Source organism: Apteryx rowi, unplaced genomic scaffold (genome assembly GCF_003343035.1).
Source record: "Apteryx rowi isolate R43461 unplaced genomic scaffold, aptRow1 scaffold_123, whole genome shotgun sequence".
NCBI lineage: Eukaryota > Metazoa > Chordata > Aves > Apterygiformes > Apterygidae > Apteryx > Apteryx rowi.
This window is the reverse complement of record NW_020447453.1, coordinates 1,147,642-1,174,818: the sequence shown is the minus strand read 5'-3', so window position 1 is coordinate 1,174,818 and position 27,177 is coordinate 1,147,642. Positions and strand designations below refer to the sequence as shown.

Sequence of the window (27,177 nt, the reverse complement as noted above, 5' to 3'; positions counted from 1 at the left end):
TGCTACTATAATATGAGCCATTCAAAACAATCAGAGCAGGATGAGCAGGATTTCCTGCTCATTTTATATAGGACATGCAATATCTTTAGATTGCTTAGAATCAAATACATTAAAAAAAAAAAAAGAAAGAAAGAAAAGAAAGGAGAAGAATAAGAAGTAAGTATGCTCAGAACAGTACTATCCCTTCAGTAATTCTCTTTTGGGAGGCTTGTGAGAGCATGATGTTGAAGTCCAGCTATGAAAAGAGTAATTTCCCTGCCTTCCCCCATCCACCTTTTCTCTGGTTACCTCCAACTCAGCCATGCTGGAGATGGCATTCTTGGGACACAGATAACTGAAGTTTCTTCCCTGCACCTCTCTCCTGTTCCTCTTCAATCCTCACAAACACACTTTTAGCATGGATTTGTGTTCTTCAAACACCAGTATGGTGGGGKTTTTTGTTTTTTGTTTTGTTTTGTTTTACAAATTAGGCAATGCCCCAGGATATACAACAGGATTCTCCCTCTCCTCTGGATTCCTTCAATTCTTGTCCCACTTTTGACACTAAGGTATTTTGCCCATTACACAGTTTAATTTCAGACACACTGAGATTATTGAGATCATTAATACCTTCCATCTTAAAATTGAAATTAAAAAGGCTTAAAATCATGCTAACAATGCATAGAACTAGCATACACTGCCTCACACATCTTTCCCCATTTGTTCATTACACCCAGTTGTTGCTTCTCCTCTTACATGAGCCTGAAACTCCTCCAGGACAAGAATGGCCTGCAACTGGACCTAATCCAAATCCCACTGAAGTCAATGGAAAAATTTCCATTTGATCCAAAGCCCACTGAAGTCAATGGAAAGGCTCCCATTGACTTCAGAGGAGTTTGGACGAGTCCCATCATGTATCTGAACAGTGTCCATTACAATCCTTGATTTTGACTTTAGTCTATGAATGCTGCTATAAACACAAATGATAATGATGATTCTGGAAAATACTTTGACAAATATTTATAGAAATTTTGCTTGCACTAAGGAAATACATTTGCTAATCATGCAGGTTGCTTCTGTGGTTACAGGAGAGTGTTTGAAGGTCAAATTCACAGCATTTCAAAGGGACTTTTGCCATCAGGCCTCCACTAAAATGAGTCTGAAGTGATACAAAGGGCTCTCTCAACACCAGAGTGAAACTTTACCTGAACAGTGTTTGTCACACTCTGTGTAGAGGAAGAAACAGCAACTGTGAACACCCAGTTAGGTAATCATAACATCACTGCTGTTTGCTATAGCCTTGTAAAAACAGAAGCATTTCTTTATCCCTTCTGTACACAAAGTTGGAGGAAGATCGACTTTCAGGCATCGAAAGAGACAACCGTTTGCTGCTGAAGAAGATGTCCTGCATCATGAGGACAAAAGGACAAATTGACAATAAAAATGACTATAAGGCCAAAAGGTAACATCATCAGCACTATTTGCATTTAGTTATCAAGTTACTTTCTCAGTGACAAACATAGCTAAGGATAAACTGCTCTGCAAGGACATGTATCTAAAGGCAGCCTAAGGTACAATCAGCACTTCAGGAAGCCATTTGCTTGCCCTATCACAGGAAATCCAACACCAAGTCTTTTTCCTCCTACCCTCTGTTGAAGAGAAGATGGCTTTAAATTAGTTTTTCTGCTTAATAACTGAGGGAATGCAAAAAGAGAACATTGCCCTACTTTAAGGGAAATAAATGAAGCAAACCTATTATGTCTCAGCAAAGCTGTTGTTGCTGCTGAGTGAGTCATTGCTGCTGACTTTGCCAGTCGTTTCTTCAGACACCACTGGAAAGAGGGAGATCCAAAGCTTAGTGATGAAATAAAAACAGAGCAAATATAGAATTAAGAAGAAAAAAAATGGAGCAGGAAGGAGGCAGAAATCAAGATATAATTTGTTGCTCAAGGGAGATGAAGCAAAGTATGCCTTGAAGATTTATCAGTAGAGGGAACAACCTTATATTCTTTTGATTCACGAGGAAATACGCACCCCCAGTACAGCAAACCAGTCAACAGCAGAGACAGCCTTTGGAAGCAAAGGAAAAATTCCATGTTGTACAGCAGAGAATGGTTTGTGTAACTCAGGTGGCAGTTGTTATCTCTTGTGACTCATTTACAGACAGACTAGTTCATGAGAAACTGATTGCTCATTAGACTCTAACATGTCTCCAGAGAGCAAACTGCTGCTCAGGTTCAAGTGACCTAGGTAGAACTTGCTACATTTCATGGTCAGAAATATCCAGACACTTGCACAATCCCTTGGGAAGACAGAAATTATTTGAAATACAGTTTTTCATGTCCACATCATGCAAATCCACATTATAGCACTTATGTGTTGTCACYGATAAATAATACCCAAATCTGCGCAGGTATCAGTGAGCATCAGTTAACTACATTGCTGAAGATATGACCCCACAAGTGTAAGAGGAGAAGAGTAACCTCCCTCCTTCTATTCCCTCTCTCCCTTCTTGATCCAAGCAGCAAGCTCCTGTTGCTTCCCTTGGATCAACTCTGGTTTTCATCTCCATTAGGTACTTAAACTCAAGAAAACAGCAGAAAACTAACCCAACAAAAACAAACAAACCTGGGTAGTTTTTCTGCCATTTTTTGCAAGGCCCTGACAAATTCCAGGGCTGGTGCAAGGGATGAAGGAGACCACACAGCTGGAAGCAGGGGGGAGAGAAGCAGGAAAAGAAAGGAAAAGAGCAAGGCCTTCCTTTTTTGGTGGCAGCAAACTGCTATGAGATCAACTTAGCTGCCTGTGAAACTGTAGTCTAAGAAATCACGAAAAATTTGCAAAGAGCTTGAGGTCATATGCTTATCTCAGTTGTCTTCATATTTCTCAACTCAGTTCATGAGGTTTCTACAAAAAACAGAGGTCAAAACCCAAGTGACTAAAAATATTAAGTACCACAGACACCGGTCATGCCCTCACCTTCAGTATAGCACTAAAGCAATTTCAAGACTGGAGGGCTGGCTTAATACAAGATGAAAGATTAAATATAGCATTTTTCCTCTTGTCAAATGTACCAAGCTTCCATATAGTCAGGAATCAATTTAGAAAACACTTCTTATCATCTTTAGAAGGACAAACAGATTGAATTGTGAAGGCTGGTTAACGCAGATTCAAGGAGGAGGAAGTCCTTGTAGAAGAGGTATAAAGCCTTAAGAGAATTTTCCTCTAACACAAGATTGACAGCTGTTTCATATTCTGGGTTCCCAGGCTTGGGAACAGTAATAACTGTGAAGAAGTTTGATTCTGTTTGTATGTTTTCCCCTTTAGTTTAAATAGGGAAAAACGAAAGAAGGAGCTGCTGAGAGTGAGCCAAGAAAACCGTGCCATTCTGGATAGAATTACAAAGTCCGAGCCTCAGTATCAAGTTCAGAGATGGTATGAGGATTGGCAACAAGCTGAAAAATACATGGCCAACATTGCGAGATATCCTCGTGGGCAGTGTAAAGCACAAAGCCAAAAGGTAGCCCTGAACTTCTGTTCTTTCCTTCCCAGTTCTTTCTAGATGGGAACTGTCTCTATAGTGCATTTTGCTGTGCTTTTGTGCTAGAGATTAACTGCAATTGGCAGCCAGTTGCACAGTTAACAACTTTCCATTTATACAGCCACTTTCACCAAATGAATCCCAGAGCGCTTTTCAGACTTTATTAGGCTATTCATAAGTGCTTTAGTTTCTACAATCAGATTGTCCACCACAGAAACACAGCACTCTCAAAAATAAAAAATAAATTAAAAAAAAAGGAGCAGTGGCTTAACAGTTCCCTGAGAGACAGAGCCAAACACTGTAGCAATATTTAAAGTGACCAAATGGCAATATGCATCGAGGACTCCAAAATCTATCCTGACCACTCTGTGAAAAGTAATGAGCTTCTTATTTTCATTAGTAATACAGGTGAGTTATAAAATCAGCTAGGTGAGGTATTAGCAAGCTTTCCCAGAGAAAGAAAACAGAGGGACTTTAACCTTTCCATGTCCAAAATCCCTGGCTCAGAGCCAGGGACTCAGCAACTCAGCAACTCCCAGCTTTCATTCAAAGTCGCAGGGAAGCTGCAGCACTGCCCAGCAGGCGGGAATGAGCCGGTATCAGCTCTACCCTCACCCGTCCCTCACCATCACCTCGGGCTGCTGGGCCTCCGTGGTCGTAGGTCTTGATTTGGGAGGTTTGTCCTCTGTCATGTGAGTATGATTCAATGTCTATGGGTGTGGCACAGCCCCTGCATTCACTACCCCACCCACTACGTCTAGCCTGAGGTCACCGAATTAAATGTTTTTGAAGCCTGTAGTTTCTCAACATATGTAAAAAGGAGATTTTTCAAAGGCGCAGCTCATCCAAATTTGGCTGAGTCTTCCAGAGGACAGTAAGTGGTATTTCTTTTATCCCAGGACTATCCCTTTGCCAAGTCTTTGGTTCTCATTTTAATTCCAGAGGATTTGCTCAGGAGAAGCAAAGCACTTGAAAGACAGAGCAAGAAAAATCGCTTAGCATTGCAAGCAAGAAACAGACCCCCCCCTTACCAACTTCTTCCTGTCCTAAGACCATTCCTGAATACAGCTGTATCACTTTTGCTAAAGCTTCCCAAAACTATTCAGTCTGATGCAGCAAGCAAGTATAGAAAGCTTCAACCTAAACAGTTAAGACTTGACAAAGAAATAAGCAACTAAAAGAGAAGCTTCTATAATGGAAAAATAGGCAGCTTTAATTACTGTGGGTGCATCTTACAAACCAAAGAATTATATTAAAAATAAAGGTTGTAAAGTTAGGTACTCCATAGTTAGGAAATACCAAAATTATGGTTGTAAGATATTTTTCAGAGATTTCTCTCTTGGCCAAATATTGACTTTGGCAGATTTTAGTAAATGCATAAGCAAATTGTCATACAGAAGTAAACACATCATACAACCCTCCCCACATCATCTGTAAGTCTCTGCTCCATAATTAATAGGTACTAAAACATCTCTAAGAAGTAGCCACTAGAAAGTATTTTCTCCAGTCTCCAGTTCAGAAATGGTTGAGCCATTTTGAAGGACACCTGAAAGGTAAATAAGGAAGCATGATGCAGACAGCTGCAGCAGACTTCTTCAACCAAACAGAGGAAATCCAGCAAAGGTACAGCTGAAAATGGGATTATGGGGAATAGTTGGCAAGATTTGCAATAAATGGTGCTACAGGTTGATCTCTCTATGCTTATACAGTTAACTTGAAACCAGTTCAGGCTTAATTTTTAATAAATGACAAGTCATGCTTCTTCCCATCAACCATTCCTCTTCTCTCTGTTGCAATTTAAAGCTTTTTATTGGCCATAGGTATGCCATTATAGCAGGAGCAAGTGGGAGTATTTATATAAGACCATTCTTTATCAATCCCAACTGAAAACTGAGGAAATATGTTACCTGAATCAAGCTACCCACTGGGCTGCCTAATGGAATTTGCTCCATCTCTAATGGCCCAGGCAGTTCTAATGAACAAAAGGAAGAATTCCCTTCCTTCGCCCTGGAAGAGGACAACAGCAATATCACCAACAAGCACACTTGTCACCTTTCTTTGCTAACTGAGCTTTGGTGCCAAGAGAACATCCCTGAAAATATCACAGAGTGTTAGCAAATCAAGGCATTGCCAGGGTCTTTATTTTACATGCATTTATATTGATTTCTCTCTTTTCTGACAGGAAGAACCATTTAAAAAGCAAGTATCTAAACAAGACAGAAAAAGAGAGAAGCAACTGAAGGAAAAAAGCATGAGAAGGAAGATGAAGGGTGTCCACCATGGAAAGGGAAGAGATCAACTAGAACAAGACAGCACTCCAGAAATGGCACACTTCCCCCAGTCCCCTGTGAAGGTAATTTGGAAAGTAGCAAAGGTCTTTTAATTCATACTCTCTCTTGGATTACTTAGATTAACAAATGCTGTAGCATTTGGAAATTTTACTGCCCTCAGCCTTCTGCCTTGCCCTTCTGCTGAAAGTCACTCCTTCCCTGGCAGAGCAGACCAGCAGAACAGGGAGCTGTGAGTCCACTCTGTGATTGCAACCCTGTGCATCAGCATACTTGGATTTCAGTGGTTTTAAGTTAAATACTCCTGTTCTTATGCATGTGATAACTTCCAGCAACAGAGAAGAGTGGACTTATGAGAGCAGTAACCTCTTCAATTGCACAGCTAAACTCAGCAGGAATTGTAAACAGAGCTCCTGTATGAGATGGGGTGCCTGGGAGAAACACATGGAAGAGCTCACAGAGTAGTTTAGGATACTGTGATTTTAAGCATTCTGCAGGAGTGTAGATTTTAGACACACCATACCTTCAGTATAGGTTAAGAAAAGCATAAAGCAGAATGGCATAAAAACCATTTCCTTCATAATTACCAGTGAAACTACTTAGAACATACAAAAACTAATGAAGAAGGAGCTTAACCAGGAAAAGGACTGTAACTGAGCAACTGCAGCATAATTGATTAATTCATCTCATTAAGATTAGGGAGGGTTTCATGTGACAATTTTCAGCTCAGTATCCAAAGATTTCCCAGTGAAAACCAAGTTGGCGGACAGTAAATAGCTTAGCGTGAGGGTTTTAGAGTGTACTCAGAGGCTAATCACTTTCTAGCAGGGAGAGCGCTTGGTGGACAAACCCCCTCCCACCACAGCTACAGAGACCACTTCCTTCTTTATTCATCATTAAATGCAATCTGTGTGTCAATCACAGTAATTGCATTCACAGAGAGAAAATACTAAAACTACATGAAATATGTTTCTAACTTCCGTTTTAATGGGATTTAGCAGCTTGAAGCAAGGGAAAAGAGCACCCCGTGACCCATCAGCTCTCTGCATGTTACCATCTAGCACTTTTTAGACCATAGACCTAGATTTATAGTCCAGGGCACAGATATTTATGTTCTGAAACAAATATTCAGTATTACTTATTTTTAATTGCAGTTCTTTAAGAGAAAATATGTATTAAAAATCACAGATTGATCTCAGCAGAGCCAAGCAAGGTAGCACCAGTTCTCTGAGAAGACAAAGCAACAAGTAGGAAGGCATAAATACTAGGTTTTGTTTCATTTGAAGTAGAGTTGCATCTGTAATCATTTCGGAGGCTGCCAACTTTTTAAACAGACACCCCAGCAACAACTGTTTACTTCCTGGAACTTGGAAATGCTTTCTAAGGCATTTTCTCTTTTTTCATTAGCAATACAGTTCAGTGAATAGTTTGAAGTGCTAATAGATGAAAACTTATTTTCTGAAGCATATAAACTCTAAAATGCAAGACTATCTTTATTGTACTGAACTGAGACATAGCAGATACCATGGCCACCAGCTCTCCAGTACTAAGGGAATCTGCCATGTAACTTGAAACTCGTGACTGCACCAAAGCCCCAGGTTCCCACAGTGGGATCCAAAACCCACCAGGCTACAAGCAAAAGCTTCATTGCACCCAAGTGCCTGAGCCAAGAAGGAAAGATGATTCTTGTTTGCCCTAAGCAACAGTGGGACTTGCCCTATGTGCTGTGGCAATACCTCTCCTAGACTGTAGTGAGTATGCCCAGACCCAGCGCAGATGGGATGATGCCCACACACCAGTCAACTGCAGGGCTCCACAGCTGGATAGAGTTCATCTCAGGCCACCAGCCATCATGGGAGAGGGCCAGGCCAGAAGAACTCATTATTTGTTGTGCACATCTGTTACAACCATCACATCCAACAAGGACAAGTTAACTGTTCCATCCAACAGTATTTTCTTTCTAAAAGAAAGGGTAATGCCCCTTTGAACAAGTGCCAAAAGACTGTAATTTAGTGAATCCAAATTCCCCTCGATATCAGAAGGAATATACTAGTTTGCATTAAGAGAAATTCTATTTTTTTTAATAAAAATGTCTTATATCCTTGTGGCTGAAGTCAAACACTCATAAGGCCCCTGCTTTGCACGGTCCCAGGTTGGCTCACCAGGGCATTCTATAGGAGGCTGGCTATCCTTCGCAAGTTGTGTTATTGAACCAAACAAAATTGTTTCCTTTTGTTTTTTAAAAGCTTCAAATTAGGATGATGATAGYCTAAAATATTTGGCTGAGTGCCACTGCGTTATAATTGAGTAGCAAAGTTTTTGTCTTCAAACCCCTGGCCCCAAAGGTAGAACACTTTGCTATTGAAACAGTGGTACAATTATAAGCCAATGAAAACAAGAGTTCACTCTCCTCATCATCCTTGTACCACTCTTCCACTATGGTTATCTTGCTTGAGCTAATTCAACTCATTAATCCAGCATAAAGGTAACTAAGGAAAGCTTTTTTTTTTTTTTCCCCCCTGAAAGGGGAATAGTTTTCCACTAGGTTAGCGTGTTCAATCAGCTCACTGAAGATGAATGTAAAATTAAGGCCACAGCTGATGCAAGGATGAATTAAAGCCACATATTCCTTCAGTAAAGTGGAAAAATGGTTACTCACTGCCTGGCAGTATTTAACACCAAAATAGCTCTACTAAGGTTCAGTAGAAACACATGGAGCAGAGCAAAAACTGTCTCAACTCCATAATCCATCTTGGTTACCATGGAAAAGTTATGAATATAGACAAAGTCAGGGTCTGTCCAAGTTAGAAATGAGTAATCTGGTATCCACTACTCCCTACGTATCCACTACGAACACCAAATATGGGCCTATTCTTTTTATTATTTCTTTAAATTTATAACAATATAGGAACAGAATATTATTTGAATATTCTCAAATTATTAGTTTTTTAGACACAAGCTTTTTATTATTTCAGCATAGAAAATTCCAGGCCCTGGATTTCCTGGCCCTGAATTTGAGCAAGAATAATGAGTTGAATCCACATTGCTTGTAGTTTAAAAATAAAGTAATTAAAAAAAAAAAAAGTAATCAGGCCTTCCGAAAAGTGTTGAGCTTCTATTATTGTATTAGAATTTCTGATATTGAAAACAGTATGTCTGAACTTTTTTTTTTTGCCGTGTAGTTACAGAACACATAGGTTTCATACTTTCAAGTTTTCCTTTGCCCTTATAAACTTAAGAAATTTTCTTTTGAAGGGTTTTCACTTGATGCCACCAGCAGAAACTTAAAGAAAAAAAAATGAAATACCACAGAAGTCAAAATAAAACCATAATAATGAAGAGCTTTGTTCCTTCCCAACACTCACGTTTGAATCTCATTGCTAACCTCACTGAAGTCAGCTTAATTTCCCTATGTTTTAAATGTGTTTCTAAAATAAACCGTGGGGTTTAGTTAGAAGAGGCACAGCATCTATTAATATACTTTAACTTATATGCATTTAAAAAACAAAGCAGCACAAAAGAAGTATAAAATAAAAAAACAGTAGTCATGCAGCAACAACTAGGGGTTTCCAAGGCAGAGTACAACATGGTAGTTTGTTTAAATCTGCAGTTTAAACTCTTAATATGTCCCCCCACTATTAAAATGTGTTTATCCTTCCATACTATGAAGGAGGGAAATGCTGCCATCTCCACTGTAGATATGAGCAACTCTGGCATAGGGATTACTGTCACATTAGTCTGAGGGGTCACATTTGCACCTGACCAAACTCACCATTCATACATGCTTCTCAGGGATCGGTTTACATTTCGGAACAAGCCAGCTAGTTTGCCAAGCAAAGAAGTTCAGGTATAGAGGAATTCCAACTCTACTCTTACAGACAACACAGATTCAGCTGGCTCCAGCCACTTGATTCTGCAAATTCAAGCGCATTTACGTGAGGCTGTATACAGATGACCACAGAGCTCAAGGTCCAGATTCACAAGTCAGTGAGAGTTCAGTGCTCAAATACCATTTTTGGATGTCACTTCCTTGTCAACAAGAAGTCTAATTATTCTTTTGTTTTTCTATAGGTGAACAATCAGTATCTGAACAAACATGTGAACCATGTGTTAGAGTTTGTTAGGCTGCAGGAAGATACTACATAACTTGTCATCCTAAAGTACAAAAGTAAAACCTACAGCTCTCCAATTTACAAGCTAACTTTTGCTGGGACTTATCAAACAGTATCTATAAAACCATACTGATTTTATTCCCCTGTGACCTGTAGCATTTTCTTTCCCACGAGCAGAGAGTGGACTTGGTAGAGCAACAACGGGCCTACGTTAATGGAACGATACATAGCTGTGCACACAGCACAGCAGGCAGGACCAGGGGTGTATTAGGTGCAGATGACGCAATACATGGGGACAGTGGCACACTTGAGATTGAGTCCCTAAGGAAAGGCAGGAGTAGAAGATTGGCTAGGTAGGGGAAGGTACCAGACATCAGGAGAAAAAATATCCCTGGAATGGGAAAGAAGGACCTGACAGGAAGGAAAAGCAAGTATCTGACTGCCGTGTTACCATGTCAGAGGAGCAGGTAATGAGAAAACTCCATGCCTGCTGTTGTTCCAGCCCACACACATTATTTCTAGCTAAAAAAGCCAAAGAAAAGTTAAATGAGGAAGGAAAACTGGAATGGAAAGTCCTAGTCACTTCTATATCCTGCATCATCCTTTGTTTCCTTACTAGCTGAATATAACCCAGACTTGTTTCTCTGTGGTATTTTCTTTTGAATCAGCTTTTTTTTTTTTTTTAATTAAAGCAAATCTTGCCAAATTTGTAGGTAACTGTACAAGCTCAAACACAAGGGTTATTCTCCCACTCCCTGCATATGGTTACTGCCATTATAGGATATTACGTATATTTATATATATACATACATTCCCACCTCCAAGCAGTTTACCTGTCTGAAGAAAGGGGGAATACTACAGAAACTGTAGGGAAGTATTTAAATAAAAAAAATACTGAAATCTTTCCTCCACTTAGACATCTGACATATACATAATTGTTAAAGGAACAGAACCACAACATTCTTCAGTAAAAATAGAGATGCAGCTTGTGAATTACAGCTATATTTCTGCAGTGCTTTGCTATAACATTTTTTGAAGCCCTTTAAGAATCTGTTGAAAGAGGTATCCCAAGAACTGGCAAGAAGGATTTTTTTTCTTTCTTATCTATTTCTTTGATGCCTACAACCAACACAAAATTAATATTACATTCTCCATCAACCAGCAAATTTTGAGAGATTCATTTCAATTTTAAAATTCATAGTTTTCTTCATGAATTAAGTATAGCACCTAGTAATACAATCACCACAGTAAGGCTGGATTTTAGTTTCAATAATACATTGATTAAACTCTGCCCTCAAGAGTTTCAGTTTTCAATATGACAAAGATTGCTTTGATTATTGCACGACTGCATTATCTGTGTATTAGGGTTTAAGTACAATGGCATAATTTGGAAGGCTTCTGGAATTGTGCCTGTCATACAAAATCTATACACATACGCACAAATTAAAGCCCATTGAGCTGAATTCCCTGGTGCCTTACTGGAGCTCAGCTGGCATAGCTGCCCTGAAAATTGGCCAGACGATCACGTCTTCCCACTGCCCTTCCCTCCCCCTACCATTGTCCTTTTCAGGTCTGCTTGCTACACCTTTTGCGGACTGCCAGTGCTTTGTTGCAGGGAGTGCATCCTTTGAATTGATCCTGGCGATTTGCTAACGCTGTCAGAAACAGAAGTTGGGATTTGCTGAACAGGACATCATTGACAATTAGTTTAATTTGGTTCCCCATCTCTGCTGGGCCTCCATGCAACAGAAGTGTGCACAGCAAACCTGGCTGCGCTCTTCTAACRGTCCATGTAACACAAGCTTCGCCTCATGTCTACACTCCTTCCTAGGTTTTAACATTAAGCTTAGTGCAAGTTAGAATATACACTAACAGGCTACAGTGCAAAAGAGCATTCTCTTAACTGAGCATAGGTCAGATGTCCCTGAGAACACCGGATTTTGGGCCAGCAGGTAGGGATATCTACATAGCAAACTGGGTGCAGCTGTAGCTTGGATACATTAACATAAACACCTGCAAAAACCCACTAGGAAAGACAAGCAAACAGGGTATAAGCCCTCAGGAAATGCTGGTTACCCGCTAGTCAGAGTCCCTGCAGCTTTGCTAGTTTATGTCTTTTGCAACTGCTCCACCTCCTTTTTGCTAAGCGTATTCTTACAGTCTTGAAAGCAAGCTTCCATGTCAAGTTAAAGTTCAAATTACTTCATCTGTGCTGTTACTTTGAGTTAGTTAGTTTTGGTTAACTGATTTGAGTTAAAGCTCAGCCTCCTTAAGAGTACACAAGTTGGCGGACTTCTTAACTGGTTCAACTTCCTTGTCAGTGCAGGTACACATGGAGTCATCTGTCTGTCCATCTGATTGTTTGTGTTAGTCAGGAAACATCCACTGAAGTGAGCCTTACCACAGCTGTGAAAAATCAACGTGATTTTTGCAAACCCTTGAAGGCATCAGGTAAAATAGAATAAAACACAGATCAAATTATAATGCTGGTCACGAAAATCTGTGAAAGTCTGTACATCCTTGGATATGGCTAAGAAAACCTCTTCTGGAAAAAAATCTTTGCTGGAAAACATCAGACAAACAAAATTCCAGCAAATGAGTCCAAGTGCACGGAGCCAGTCTGGACTTGAACCAAGACTGATTTCAAGTACATTAGAGATCTTAATTGAATATTTTGCACAACTCATTTCAGGCTTGGATTTTGTGAGCTGAAGGCAAGAGCCTATTTCTTTTATGCTGAGTACAACTAATAACAGCTGTAAAATGGTGCTGGCTGCCTGACAGGGCATAATACTTTTATCGTCTGACCTTTCTGAGAAAAGGAGCAAGGTTGGCATAGATGCACACTTGCACATTTTTTCCATAGTATAAGATATTAATCCTGATGCAACTAATTATTACACTGTAAACACAATCTTATTTTGATGACCATCCTTTCTCAGAATGATAAACACCTTCTGCTACTGATTTTGTAAACATATACACTTAAAAAAAAAAAACCTTGCTCGTAATTGGGTCTTTTTATAAGAATTTTACTTTGTATCCTATGTTACCTCCAATATTGGAGGTAGACATTAGAGTTAGAAATATTTGGTCTGTAAATCCTGTGCAGTGAATGTTCTCACTACAATACACAGGGCCCACATGCCAAACCCGCATGGGAGTCAGGAAAAGAAATCTCAAATTTGAGAGATTAAAATACAATAAAATACCTCACAATAAAATACCCTGTTTTCAAAAGCCCCCAGCACTTTTTGAGGGAAAGCAAAACAAACAAACAAACAAAAAATCAAGCCTTCTTTTCTTGGCTGTCTAAATATGGCTCTGTATGTTAATTAGATAATCAAATTTGAATTAAGACGTTTGCCTCCATTTTAAGAACATTCTTTTCCATTGTTCACCTGACCACACAGTAATGGCAAGAAGTTCAAGCCACTGAAATCAAAGGGTAGGCTAATTGCATTAGGTTAAAGCACATAAAAGGCTCGACTTTACAAGCCCTTCATATAGAAAACCCCCCTTGACTGCAGGATCAGGGCCTTCGGGGGAAGAGGCAGTCACGTGGAGGCCCAAGACCCTCCTGGTTCTTTCAGTTCTTTTCTTTATGTTCCAAGAGCGAGGTTGCCATCTGGCATCAGCTTGCTTGCAGCAGCTGCACAAAATAAACTCCAGCAAACATATGGGGACAGGTGCGATTAACAGTTAGGTTGGGGGGGGGGGGAGTACTGCATTTTAATTTATCTAACAAAAGCTCATGGGGATTGTACACCTCAGAGCGCATGTCATGTCCCACCTTTTCAGCCTTAGAATCGACTCTTCAACCTTAGTGGTCTGCAGAAATTCTCATCCAAATCACTGCTTCCAAGCATATTTTGGGTTAAACTTTAAAGCTAAAATGAAACTACTTCCCTTAAAGTAAGAGTATTCTGGTCAACAGAAGGAAAAGAAAAACACACACACACACACAGTGTGTGTATATATATATATAAAAATGAACTAAAAAATCTCCTTTGATAACTTCAGTGAAGTGTTTTGGATTTTTCCAATTTACTTCAACTTATTAGTACTTTAAAAGTCATTCCCTACTCCCCCTCCCCAACTACACACACAAATAAGCACTTTGTTTGACTGGAAATACAATTTGGCTCAATCATGAAACTGAAAAAATAAATTTGCACAGAGGAAAGCAACAAGCAGTTCACAAATTGGAATAGGTATTTTAATGGTCTTAGAAAGACTGGGAAATCACTAAATACAGTCATATTGTCCACACAAGTGACTGGGATCTTTGTAGAACTCCATGTTTCTTAGAATAGGTATGGAGCCAGTCTCATGAACAGTAGAGGAAAAAGTACTTTTCTCTTTATACCACAGAAATATGCTCTTTCTAGTTTTCAGATGAGGAATTTCTACCCCACAGAAGTGAAATGCAAGTCTTTTAAAGCCCTGCTACTGTGACTCACTTGCACAGTCTGACCCTGTTAATTTGACTGTGGCAAAATGTGTGAAGTTCTAGGAAGTGGTTTTCAAATCCTCCACTCCTGCAAAGCTAAACAATTGCACTTAGTTGAGTCTGTTAAGGCTGAGAGCCCAGAAACCAGAATGAGTTCATTCAGAAGAGAGTACAGGGCTGTTTAGATTCTAGAGATCAGGATAAGAAGATAAAAAACCTGCCCTATGTGCATGGTTTTGTGTTTAAATAAGCCTACCAACTCTATCCCTTTGGACTGAAGAGCACCATTTTTAGTTGTAATCTATCACCCTACTGCTTTTAGGGTTAGACTACCACAACAGCACAGACACAGAAATCAGATAATGGTCACTGCATGTGCAGAACAACCTTGCTCCATGTGCGCAATGAAACCACAGTCCCTGGCACATCAGACCGTCTTCACATGTGGTAGGTCTGACACATTTTGGACACTCAAGAGTTACTGTGCTTACTCAAAACAAATGTACATCCTTGAGCAGTAAGTGTGGAGAAGCCCGAACACATCAGACCTAAGGCCCATCTACAATCAACATCACAAGTGCAGTAAGTCTCCCTGCCAGACTCCTACCAAGACTGTTGAACAGAACATAAGCAGGTATGTTAGCTGGGTCTGTGTCCTGGGTGAGTAATTTAAGCTGCCCAAACAAAATGCAGCCAAGGGTGCTGTAGGTCAGGTTTTCCCTCATGGCAATGAATACAAGAAAATCAGGCATCTCTGATCAAGTCCTGCTTCCCAGATCTTTGGGCCAGGTTGTGATGATCCCAATGCAGGAAAGAGTAACTTACAGTTTGGTTTTATGAGCCACTTAAAGCTCAGCAAGATCTCCTTTTCCCACCCCCAGTCCTATCCTATCACCTGCTGCCAGGCCAGAGGAGTGAAAAGGCAAGAACAGCATGCAGAAACTGGCTCAATGGCAGCAGGGAGTTTTCCTCCTCCAGGGGAATTCCTCACCAGCCATTTACAGGCACAGTCCAATCCCCTGCATCAACTAAATAATGAAATCTGATAAACTAGAGAAAGTTGGTGATGAAAAACAGAACACACATGCTTCACCTGGGACCTCTCTGCAAGTCTCTCCTCAACTGCACAGGCCCTCCCCTCCGGCCATAGCCTCCTGGTTAACATCTCCAAGTAGGTTTTGAACAAGGTCCAGAGAGAAATGAACATTTGTACATGCCATGAGATCTGTTGAATGAAATCCAGTCAAGAAGTTAACAGGTGTTGGCTTTGTCAGAACCAGCGGGAGGTAGAAGGCATGCTAAAAGTAGATCAGTTAACAAAGATCACAAACTGTATAACAGTAACACACGACAAGGCTGGTTTGCTGTGCTACCAAAAGAATGCTTTAATCTAGAGGATAGAACAATCCATCCAGCAGTTATAAAAAATGGACCTCTCAAGACCCATGCCAAGCCAACAGAAATGCCACCTATATTCCTACTATTAGCACCCAGATAACTGATCACATTTCATCACAAAGAAACATGTTGCTATAGCTTGAAGCAGACAGACTCTACTAAGGAACCAAATAGGAACAAATGAGATATTAAATCTGAACTTGATGAATGACATTCCAGTTCCTGCCATATTTTTTGGAGAGGCGTGCATTAGGAAGATGGATTATTCTATGAAATTTGTTTTCCTGTGAATTTTACTGTAGCACAGTGCAACCTAATAATATATCACAAATACATCAGGAAGGGAAGTTCACTGAGTATTTACAGTGTGTCACAAAATGTGTAACCCCTGGCACTTTCTTTTGGAAGCTGGTCTCCCAGTGACAGAAGAGATTCACAAGACCAGAAAGAGGATTTATATCTCTGGCCTTTCAAGAACAGCTAAGGTGGTCTAGGTTAATCTACTGGGGAAAACATCTCAGAGTCTCTCTGACTCATATTTATTTATTTTGGGAGAAAGGGACAAGCAGAGATGTATATTCACGCACATATCTCCTTGCAAGTACTGGGAACAAGAATAAGTTGAGAAATACCACAGACAGAAGTGAAATGAACATTACTGAAAGTGTACTAGTATAAGGCTTATGAGACTTACTTTGAGAGAAAAAGTTGTATAAGTACATGTTACGTAGTCTCAGCCCAGGTAAAATTTCATCTGTAGTACAAATTGTTTTGTTATCAATACAAACAGTGAAGTGTGCTGATATTTTCTTCACCAGCTCACAGCTAGATCTGAATAAAACAACCTAAGTCATTCCTACAATAAAGGCAGCCAGTCATCATAGCTACAATACCATCATCACTTTGCTGTTTTCTAAAAAGCAGTGAAAAAATATCCTCACCCTCTCCGAATGCAGTAAATTAAATTGCTAAGGGATTACACACCAGTAGCATTTCTAGGGCCAAACTCATTACACATACCTTCATTTGCTTTACAAGGGCCCTGAGAAACACTCTTCCACCTCTTCCCTATCCATGTAGAAAGCTGAGTATATTTCTCCCTCCTCCTTCTAATATTTATTTCTCTCACCAATACTACTTTTTTCCTGTCTGAAGATAAATTACTCATAATGTCACCAGGCAAAATTTTGAGTACAGATGAGTTAGGGTCCTATAAACTGTTGATCAACCAGATTTTTCCTCTACAGACATTTGTGAATGTGCTTGAAGCTGTGACTGTCTCTCACTTCCGGTATCTAATGCCCAATGATTACAGTTCTGCCCACTGATGCTAAAAACATTCTCCAAGATTATTTGCATTAATTGGACATAGCGTATAAAAAAAAATACATCCAAGCTGATAGACAAATACTATTAACTGTGTGGCCGCACAACCTTGACCAGCAAACAAAATAAAGGCATCACAGCAAAGTCTTGCTACAACTGGCTTGCAACAGTTCCAGCTTTCCTCACAACAGTCATAGACCACAAACACTTTGGGACAGGGCTCCATTTTTTCCTGTTTATTTCCTTTTCAGTATCAGTTTAAAAACCTCTAAAAAAAAAAAAAAAAGTCAGTTCTTCAGTACTCAGGGTTGCAAGACACCAGGATTACTTGAAGCTTCCCATACCAGCAAGAACCCACTGCTGTTCTGTCATCCTCCTCAATGCTCAACAGGAACAGAGCAGAAAGGACAAAAAACATCACTTAGCAGCCACTTGTCTGACATGTGCAGCAAGCATGTATTCTTGTACTTTGTAYGCAGACCTGTCAAGTCTCATGCTTCATGCATGAAAATCAAGTCATTTGACCTCTGCCTCAGTCTCTCACAGCAGTACCAGCAGCTCACCTACTCCAGACCAGCGGTCCTGGCTCAGAAGAGAGGTGCTCATACTGCAAAGCAGCAAAGGCTGTGCCTCCCAAGAGCTCTCTTCCCTCCCATCCCCCCGATACACAAACAAAAAGGACCCATGCTGGAACAGACACTTTCTAGGGTTGCAGCCTTCCCCTGCAGAACATCTTGATCACATAATTTGATATTGCTGAAGAAAGACATATGACCCAAAGAGGTGTGCCCTCACAGTACAAGTCAGTGCCTGCAGCTTCACACACTGAACAAGATGAAAATATTAAAGGTCGTAGAAAGCTTTTATTTCCCATGCAGCTCGAGACAAAGACTTGAGGCTGATGCAACTCTCATTTCTCATTTATGTAAAAACCAGCAGAGACTAATGAATTCTTCACAGATATTTTCAGTTTGAAAATAATCTCTGGTAAAAAGCAAAATACCCAAGGAACGGGGCTCTGTCTACTTGGCCATGCTGAACAGGAGCTAAGGGTACCAGTTTTGTGAGAGGCTGAACCTTCTCAGACCCTGCTTACTAATGTGATTTTGTGGCACTCCACATATGGTGGGGTGGGTCTGGTTTGGTTCCATGAACCTAGACCGAGACAGGGTATTTATCTAGTTTGTTCATAATAAAAAGACCAAAACCATGTGTAAGATCATTGAACGTTGTGACAAATGAGCATGAAAGACTGCAAACAGAAGTTATGCCTCCGTAAAGATGGCTCACAAATCAGAAGATATATTTTTTCCTTGTTAAATCTTTGTATCTATTTTTTTAATCTTCCTTCCAGATAAAATAAAATAGCCAGAAAAATAAAATACAGCCAGGTCTCAGAATAGTCAATATATCAATACAAGGAATGTAGGTTTAGTGTGCAAATATGCTCTGTTCCAAGATTCATTTTAATCATGCTTTACAGTGACCCCTAGTGTCGTTTAGCAGCTTCTTTGCTTTCTGTTAGAAGGGAGTTAAGTGTGAATATCAGCTAAGCCAGACTGAAATGAATCTTCTTCTATATTGAAAAGTAGCTGTAGGGATCCAGAGGAAGGCCACAAAAGCCCAGCTGAGAGAGCCCCACTGTTCTGGTCCACCTCGGTTAGCCACTTTGGTCTTGGGTCTATTGTAAAGGTCCAGTTTCCATCGTCTGGCTGAGGACTGAAGCTATAGCTATCATTATCTCACAGCTCAACAAAAACCCAAGCCAAAAAAATCCCATCCACAACAACTTCCATTGGCATATATTATGAAAATCTAGACAACAAATTTGTTGATGGCCTTTCATTTTATCAACGTCTTGGTATAGAATCTGTTTTTGCAGATGGACCTACTGTTATAAATGTGATTCATATTTGATCTTATTATTCATGTGTTTATATGCAAAATGTTATGGCATAATACCTATTTCAGGAATAGTCTGAGTCTACATTTGGGGATTTCAAAGAGTATTAAATTCTGGCTAGCTATTTCTGATGAGAACCATTAAGGGCTATCAAAAAGGAAGAGCCTGAGCCATATCTAAAGAGTGGAGCAGGTGAGTGAAAGGCAAGGAGAGGGGAATGTGGGAATCAAGTACAGAGTGAAGGAGAAACTTCTAGATCCTAGGCAGGCTCACTGTTTTTAAAATATGCTTTTAATATAGTAAGTCGTGTCCCAATTCTGAAATTCTAACCTAGCCTTTACTGCAACAAAATCTTACTAGAAAAATCTTACTAGATTTCATGTGTACAGTAATTTTAATCAACATTTGTAGACAATACTTACTTAACATTTCTAACAACCCTCATTTCTGGCTTCTGCCATTCAATCCTCATTGGGGGAAATGCACTGAATGTATCAAAACATAGCAGATGTACACAATAGGTTACTGTAGGAAGTCTGAAGTACTTCCCCATTGCTTCACCCTCCTCTTTCACTTTTGCCTGTTTCAACAGTTACTTTAAAGGTATTTGGTCAACATGGCATCTCACAATCATCAACTTGACACAGTTGTTACAGAACATATAAACTGGCTGTGTAAGTAAATGTACATAGAGAGAAAAATGAAGTTAGAAAAGACCATGAACTTTACAACAACATTTTTTTGGGGGGGTAGAAACGTTAATGAGGGAATGGGTACAGCTCTCCAATCTACAATAACCTTTGCAAAGCCAGATTAAACCTGATGTAGCCATGACCTAATGTAAAGTGACTGGTTTGACTTGTACATAACCAGGTGCTTCCATCTCCCACAAAAATGAATGAAAACAGCAAAACAAGTGAAACAAGTGGCTAATTAAGAGCCTGAACCTGTAAAGGGTGGAGCATAGCAGTGACTAATGACTCCAGGGCAAGCAGATAAGGCCATATTTTACAGACACCAATGGTTATATTTGCCTCGTCTTTGTCAGCCCAGTTTGAGTTCACTTGAGCTGAACTCTTAAAAACTGAGCACACATTTGAGTATTTAATGCATTAAAAATAAGTAGCTCTCATTTTTATGGATTCTTCATTTGAAGAAAAGGACACAAGATCATGAATACTTTAAAAGTTAAGTCACTCCCTAAAAACAGAAGGTAAAACTTCTAGAAGTAGTGTTAAAAGAACTGCAAGAAAATGGACAAACAAAACAACCAAGCTGAACCTGATTTGCCAGGGAAAAGAAAAGCATTTTCATCATTAGAGCACTGCTGTGAAATCTTGGCCCATTAACTTCAGTAGGATCCGAATTTCATTATTGGTTCTTGCTTTTTCAGAAGATATTCTGTGCACATAGCTAAAATAGAAGGCTTCTTCCAGTTAGTGGTCTTTGCTCAGAAATCCTCTACAAATGGTTTTATTACTGATGCTGCCATCAGTCAAGTTCCCAAGTTTCTCTCTATGCTACAATGGCAAGTTTAGTCAATGTGGATAAATAACACATTAACTTTTTTTTTTTTTTTGCAACAGAGCACTAAAATTCATTCTTTTATTTCTATATAGAAGTTTTAAAAATAGACCAATTTTACTGTGTATTTTACTTATGTTCTTATATATCAATTTGGATCAATAGAAATRTTAATGATATGAAGCATGTGAAAAAAATGACTACCCAACACATATCCTTTAATAATACAGGTATTAGACAGTGGAAAATATACTACAAATGTCATCCTGCTTAAAGGAAAAACAAAAAACAAAAAACCTACATACGAAAAATAGTATGCAGTAATGGTTGTGAAATAAAAAAGCATTCTAACTCTGCAGGTCACTACTGAAAGCTCAAATCACATACTAACTTTCCAGGGTCATTTTCCAATTACACTAAGGATCAATTTGCAAGTTTTCAGTGTTCCGAAAGACAGCAGATATTGGCAAAATATCAATTAGCTGACCTAATCAGCTGAGACACAAATACTGTACAGTAACCAGAACATACTTTAACACTAGAGGGCAGGAGAACATCTTTTAAATCAAAGTTTTGCAATTTCAACAGTTAATCTTCATCTGGTTAAAGGTGTTCTACAAAACGCCTCTTTGATCAGATAATGAAATAGAGGCAAGATCTTTCTATTCTTATGGACTACTTACATTTGGTAAAAGTATCATTATTTTTATTCCCAAGAACTAGCACAAACAAAACAGCACAGATTGGAGCTGAAGATATTAACTTGCAATGAAACTTCCTTTCACTAACCTCCTTATTTTCAGTCATAAACCACCACCCCTCAAGCCACCTATTTAACCTACGTAATCTTGACTGGGAGATTTAGTTGATGTTTGGCTAGGCTTCTGCTCCTCCTGATCAGGGATTTTATATATTGTTCAGTATCAAAATAAATTGTAAAGAGTTATTCAGATTCACTGGACTTTCTCATATATCAGCTGAAGATCATCAGGTTCCGCTCTCAAGATTAATTTCCTTGTTACTTATAGTCAGGACTACTTGCCTCTCGTTAATCAAAAGCTTCCCTGACTGGACTGCAATGAAGATGTGATCTTACTTAGCCTCAGTGAGAATTAGCATCTTTGACAGAACCTGGTAGTATTTATCTATTCATAAGAAGCAGAGATGTGCCTAAGTATTTGTCGCATCACAGCATTTTTAAATTGGCAGGTTTGCACTAAAACAAAGAAACCAAATAGAGTCTGGAGCTTCATTTTAACTACTGCAGTAGTCTGCACTATCTTGAAGAGGGAGTCCACAGGGCTCCAGCTGAATGAACCAGAGAGTCGATAGTCAGTCACAAGAAAATGCACATTCAGTTCTCACTCCCTCACAAAACACGCATCTAGGGATGCAAAATGAAGAGGGGATTCACACTATGAGCACAAATATGTCAAAATGCAAATGTGATTATGCAAAATGCCAAATGCACCTGCAAGAACAGCCATCGCAATGTATCTGATGCCTAGACAACACGTGAGTTTTTGTCTACTTATCGTGGGAACTCACTGGGTTTCTTACTAAAAAAATTTCCACAAAGCAGTGAAGTGCTTCTCTGACATGCATGCTGATTGATGCAAGGTTCTGTAAAAGGACTGCAAAGTGATTAAAGCAGCTCTTTATTTTGTAGGGCAGGGAGGGAAAATCAAGCCCAAGGCAAGCGACTCAAGGGATGAAGTTTATCATTTCAGTAAAAGAGTTGATGATTAGTCAAAAATACTGTTTTCATCCTCTGAAATGAGACTGTCATCCATTTCAGCAGAATAACAAAACTTTACAAGAAAAAGTAACCTACATATGTTGTTTTCATCATGTATTTGAAAACTTATAAGCTTCATGGCAACTGCAAGAAAATTAGTTAAAAGACAACCTTCAGAGGGTAATGATAGTGACAACAATAAACATGTGCAAAACAAAAAAGTAACTCACTCCAGAGATGTTACAAAACTGCTTTACAAGGAAACCAGAAGTTGAAKCATACGTACTTACATTCATTTTAGATGTTTTCTTTTTTTGCATGCATGGAGTCTCACTTAGCCATTGATTCAATTTCTTCATGAAAATAAAGTATACAAGTGCCAAAGAATAATATTGTGGTGTAAGAAGGCTGCATCCATCTGGCACAGTGACCTGAAAAAAAGTAGTTGTTTCTGCATAGGATTGTTTTAAACATTACGTCTCAATAACAGAATAATCAAAATCCATATTTCTTTAAAATAAAATGCCATGTGATAAAGTCATGAGATAAAGTTTCCAGATTACTCACTACTTCACTGTCCCAAAATCTAGGGAGCAAACTTCCTAAATTAGACAAACCAACACAGTGCTGTAAAACAGAGCATGCACATTTCAGATAAATGTCAGTGATTTGACTTAAAATGAAGCATTAGACTGAAAACAACCAGAGAAACATCTCCAATCAAAACTATGCCCCAAGATTCCAAAGTTCTTAAAATACCACAGCACATATATGTTACCTTATATATGGTTTGCAGGTGTATTCTGGTTTGCTTTCTCCATTCTCTCTGCATCCTATAACCTGACTGTTTTCTATTCTGGTACCTGTGCTGTATGGAATAGTAGCAGCTACCATTATGGTATGGGGAATAACATTTTGTTCTACAAATTGATCTGCTGCAGCCCTGAGTGTAAGAAACATATATACATGATCTGTCCTTCTATATGTTTCAGTTCTTGGTAATGGAGRGGTAGAGGGGAATATATTTTAAAAAGGCCAGGCAGCTAAGTCCCATTGTAGATCTCCACAGACTATAATGGCAATTAGATACCTAGCCAACATGTAGATACCTACTTTGTAGACATGCAGGGCAGGATTCAACCCCTTAACATAAGCATCCAGTGTCAATTTAGGCATTACTGTGAATCTACCTGGCCTCCTATCCCCAGTCCAGAAGGGCAAAACTAGTCCCAAGCGGTGTCACAGATATTCTACAGCAACTCAGAGACTACTCAGATGAGGTACACTCCTCCATTTAGAGAACTGAATCAAGCCCCCAGGGTAGAATCTGCTAGCTATTAAGACACACACATTTGGGTATCTTCGACATAGGTGTTTAGACTTTCATTCTAGGGAGTTGAAATCTAATTAACCCAACTAATGGAGTCCAGAGAGACAGTCTGCTCCCYGAACACAGACACCTATATTTGGTCAGCTGAATTATTTTTAGTGCTCCACTGACAGCTGAATACCTCCAGGAAAAAGGCACAAACCTAGACTGATGGCAAAGCAAGCCAAGACCATCTCATCTGCCTTCCCAGTACATCTAGTTTGGCTCATCACCTTTACTATTTTTGGACTAAGCCTTCTCTCCTGTAGCCTCTTCCATGTTACTTTGCATAGTGGCCAACATAACCCATTCAGGTACTTCTCAGAAGAAATCTAAGGGATACAAGTTTTAAAAGAAAATCTTAATGAATCAGAAACTAGGGCTAAGTCTTACTACCACACATACCTGTATGATCTTTTTAAACCTAAATAAAGAGAAGGCTAATTGTAGCCAGTAGTGCAGCTTTATATTAAAAGTTGCCTTTTGCAGTGCAAATATTTAGTTTCCAGTGTTAAAATTTATTCTCAAGACTTTATAATTTTCTTTCATTTCTTCATGCCTCTCACAATAAAATGTATCTTCTTCATTTCCTTAGAACAGGTTCCTTTCTGGTGGCTTCTGGGCAAGAAAGATCAAACACCTTTAAATTCATTCTTGACACGCGATAACCATGCTGGACTAATACTACATGCATGAAAGAGAGAACTCAGCTTGAGAGAGGACCCTCTTATAAAATTAAAGTCTTGGAAAAGCTGAAACAAAATCTGATTCTGGTTATTCTGATACAATCAACAGGAATCACCAGAATCACTTTGCACTCATATCACTGCAAAAAATCAAAACCTGCCTCTGAGAACAAGTATAAATCCCAATTTTTCAATTTAGAAAAAAAAAAGAGCAATAGGTTTGTATCATCTAGATAATAATAGGAAGCAAAGTGTTCTACAAGCAGCAGACCCAGCAAAGCCTGATTTCCTAAGGACTGCATGCAACTGCACAGACTAATTGCCAAGCCCCAACTTCCCTTCCTCCACAATACCTTCAGTCCCTGTCCTCCCACATCCTTCAACCCCCTGTCACATCCTCTGATCATGTTCCCAACCCATACACGTGCTCACTGGACTGCTAGCAAGCCAAACAGAGCAGACAGATATTTAGCTCAGGCTGCAGCCTCCCGTGGAAGAAAGGAACATTCATCTAGGTCTCTCTAATCATGCCACTGACTTTCAGGAAACTTGTAAGAACCGATTTTGCTATTGGAGACCCCTGTCAAATTTGCTTGACAACGACCAACAGGATCAAAAGATGTCATGGAAGAAGAGGCAGGACTGACAGACAATGCAGTCTGTATAAACTCAAATAAAAAGAGAGAAAAAAATTAAATACACTCAGTAGACTGCTCTCTTGACAGCTTATGTAGTTCATGGTGGGCAATCAAATAATAGTTACAAGATCCAGATATAGAAAGTAATATCATGCTATTCAGACTAGAAGTAAAACAGATTATATCATTTCTACGTGAAAAGACATGAGTTTTGTAAGATAGTTGAAGAATGCTGTTAGGATACATGACAAAAGGCAATTGCTTCACTTCTCATCCCTTTTCCATCTATGTGTATGCCATGGATGCTCCCAACCTGATCAAGACTATAGTATATTATATGGTGTCAAACAGCTGAGCAAGGAGCAGTCTCTGAAACCTTTCCCAGAAGAAACAACACCTGCTGTTGGAGCATTTCAGGCAACCTCTACAATATATTTCTCTATTCTGAAGGCCTAACATATCGTCTTGCTCCAAATACAATACTTCAAGACAGAAACAAGGAAACCTTTCCAAGTAAAAGGAAAACCTTTTGGCATACAAACCCCAAATGAATATAAACACTTAAACTGGATCAAGTTCACATGCACAAACACCAAACTGATTCAGAAACAAAAAATCTAAAAGCAGCAACAGGAAGCTATGTACTACTACCAGAATACTGTACGTAGAGATATATTTAGAACAAAAGAGAGAGAGAAAAAAAAAAAGGTTTTCAATGCAGTTAAAATGCAATACAAAATTCCACAAAGTAGGAAAGTTTTAATATGTGGAGTCCTACCCTTCCTTGCAAGATTTAAGATGTTAGTGTGCAGTATCTTGTAAAGCAGTTTGTTCTAAGTGACTCTGCGTACCTTCACATCTATTAGAAGTACTATTAGCAAAACACTAGGTGTATCAACACCTCTTAACCATTAAAAGAGTTTAGCACTTTACTGCTACTGAATTTGAAAGAGAAACCTATGTATCATTAGGAACTACTTAAAATACAATTTTCTCCATGTTTACACCTAAAATAATTTTTTAAGGTTCAACCAGTTCACAGCCACGCATGTGAGTCCTATTTGCCCACACACCTACAGCATTCCCAGTGGAGGAGCAAAGCTTTGGAGTCGTTCTCTAAGGTCACTCTCTTTGAATGGCAAACTCCTTAATGAGCAGCAAGGTAAGAGCAGCTTCCCTTTGCAGAAATGGGACTGGCAGCCCACCGGAGCAGGGCCCTCCGGAGCAGCACTGACATAGCCTCCCAGCCCAGCTTTAGCAACCATTTCTCAGAGCTCCAAGCCCACAAGCAACTCACTCGGACAAGCTAACTTTTCAGGGGAACGTGAGAGAACAGCATATAGCACACACATGTTACAGAGTATCATGAGATCATTTACCCTTTACTTTGACAGCATTTGAACTGTACAGATGTTAACAAAATAATATGTTCTACATGCATGTCTGTACCTTGGTTTCCTCACCTTCATAGAGCATTCCTTGGGCCTGGCCAAGATCCTGCAGATCACAGATCCTCTGTGTGTTTCAGACCAGCTCCCTTTGACTATGGCTGCTCTTACTGTTAACCATCCTCAATAAAAGCATGTTCTTCTCTTCCTACCCCCACACTTCCTGTGTATCTTTTTTTTCTTACCCAACCCAGACTTTTACGTTAAAGGTTAGCATAAACTCCTGGGTCTTTTTGTTCTGCATTTGATAAATTTCTATCCTCCAAACTCATCCTCTATCAAGATATTTAAATGTATCTTGTTCTTTTATAGGATTCTGCAATCCACTGCCACAGTATCTCACATTTAATAGAAAACACTGAATTTCGATAAGTTACCATTGCACCTGGTTTAAGAGGGAAATATACCACTTATTAGCAAATTGTGGGCTCCATCACTCAGTAGTTTCTAAATAGTATCAAACTTCTTTTATTGTACATAAAGTGATCTGCAAACTGACAAACACATATACCATTAGCTACTGTACTATTTTCAAAGAGATTTTAAACCAACAAATACAACCAGCAGAACGGTAGTACTCGTAACAAACTACAAGTTTCACTGAACAAAAGGTACAAAAAAGTTTGATTGCATCATCTCTTATGCTGAAGTATTCACAGAATGATAGAAAGGTCATAGAAGATATTTAGATAGCTAAAGATTTCTTCAGGCAAGCTAAACATGATGTTAAATCTCTTCAGAGCTGTTGGATCTACAGAAACAACTAATAAAAGG

The 27,177-nt window shown here is 39.3% G+C and overlaps 2 protein-coding genes across 3 annotated transcripts in view; one reads left to right on the top strand and one right to left on the bottom strand.

The window, feature by feature from the left end:
• Positions 1–22,570, bottom strand: part of RASA3 (RAS p21 protein activator 3) — a 182,274-nt gene extending 159,704 nt beyond the window's left edge. For both annotated transcript variants that reach the window (XM_026055448.1, XM_026055454.1), the window contains exon 1: positions 22,553–22,570. The gene's annotated coding sequence lies outside the window, so the exon portion shown is untranslated. The remainder of the gene's footprint in view (positions 1–22,552) is intronic.
• On the top strand, positions 474–9,954 carry LOC112960794 (uncharacterized protein CFAP97D1). Its single transcript, XM_026055374.1, has 4 exons — positions 474–548; positions 1,278–1,441; positions 3,307–3,499; positions 9,880–9,954. Exons 1-4 carry the CDS (start codon positions 474–476, stop codon positions 9,952–9,954), a joined length of 507 nt encoding a protein of 168 aa, XP_025911159.1.
• Positions 22,571–27,177: the final 4,607 nt, after the last annotated feature.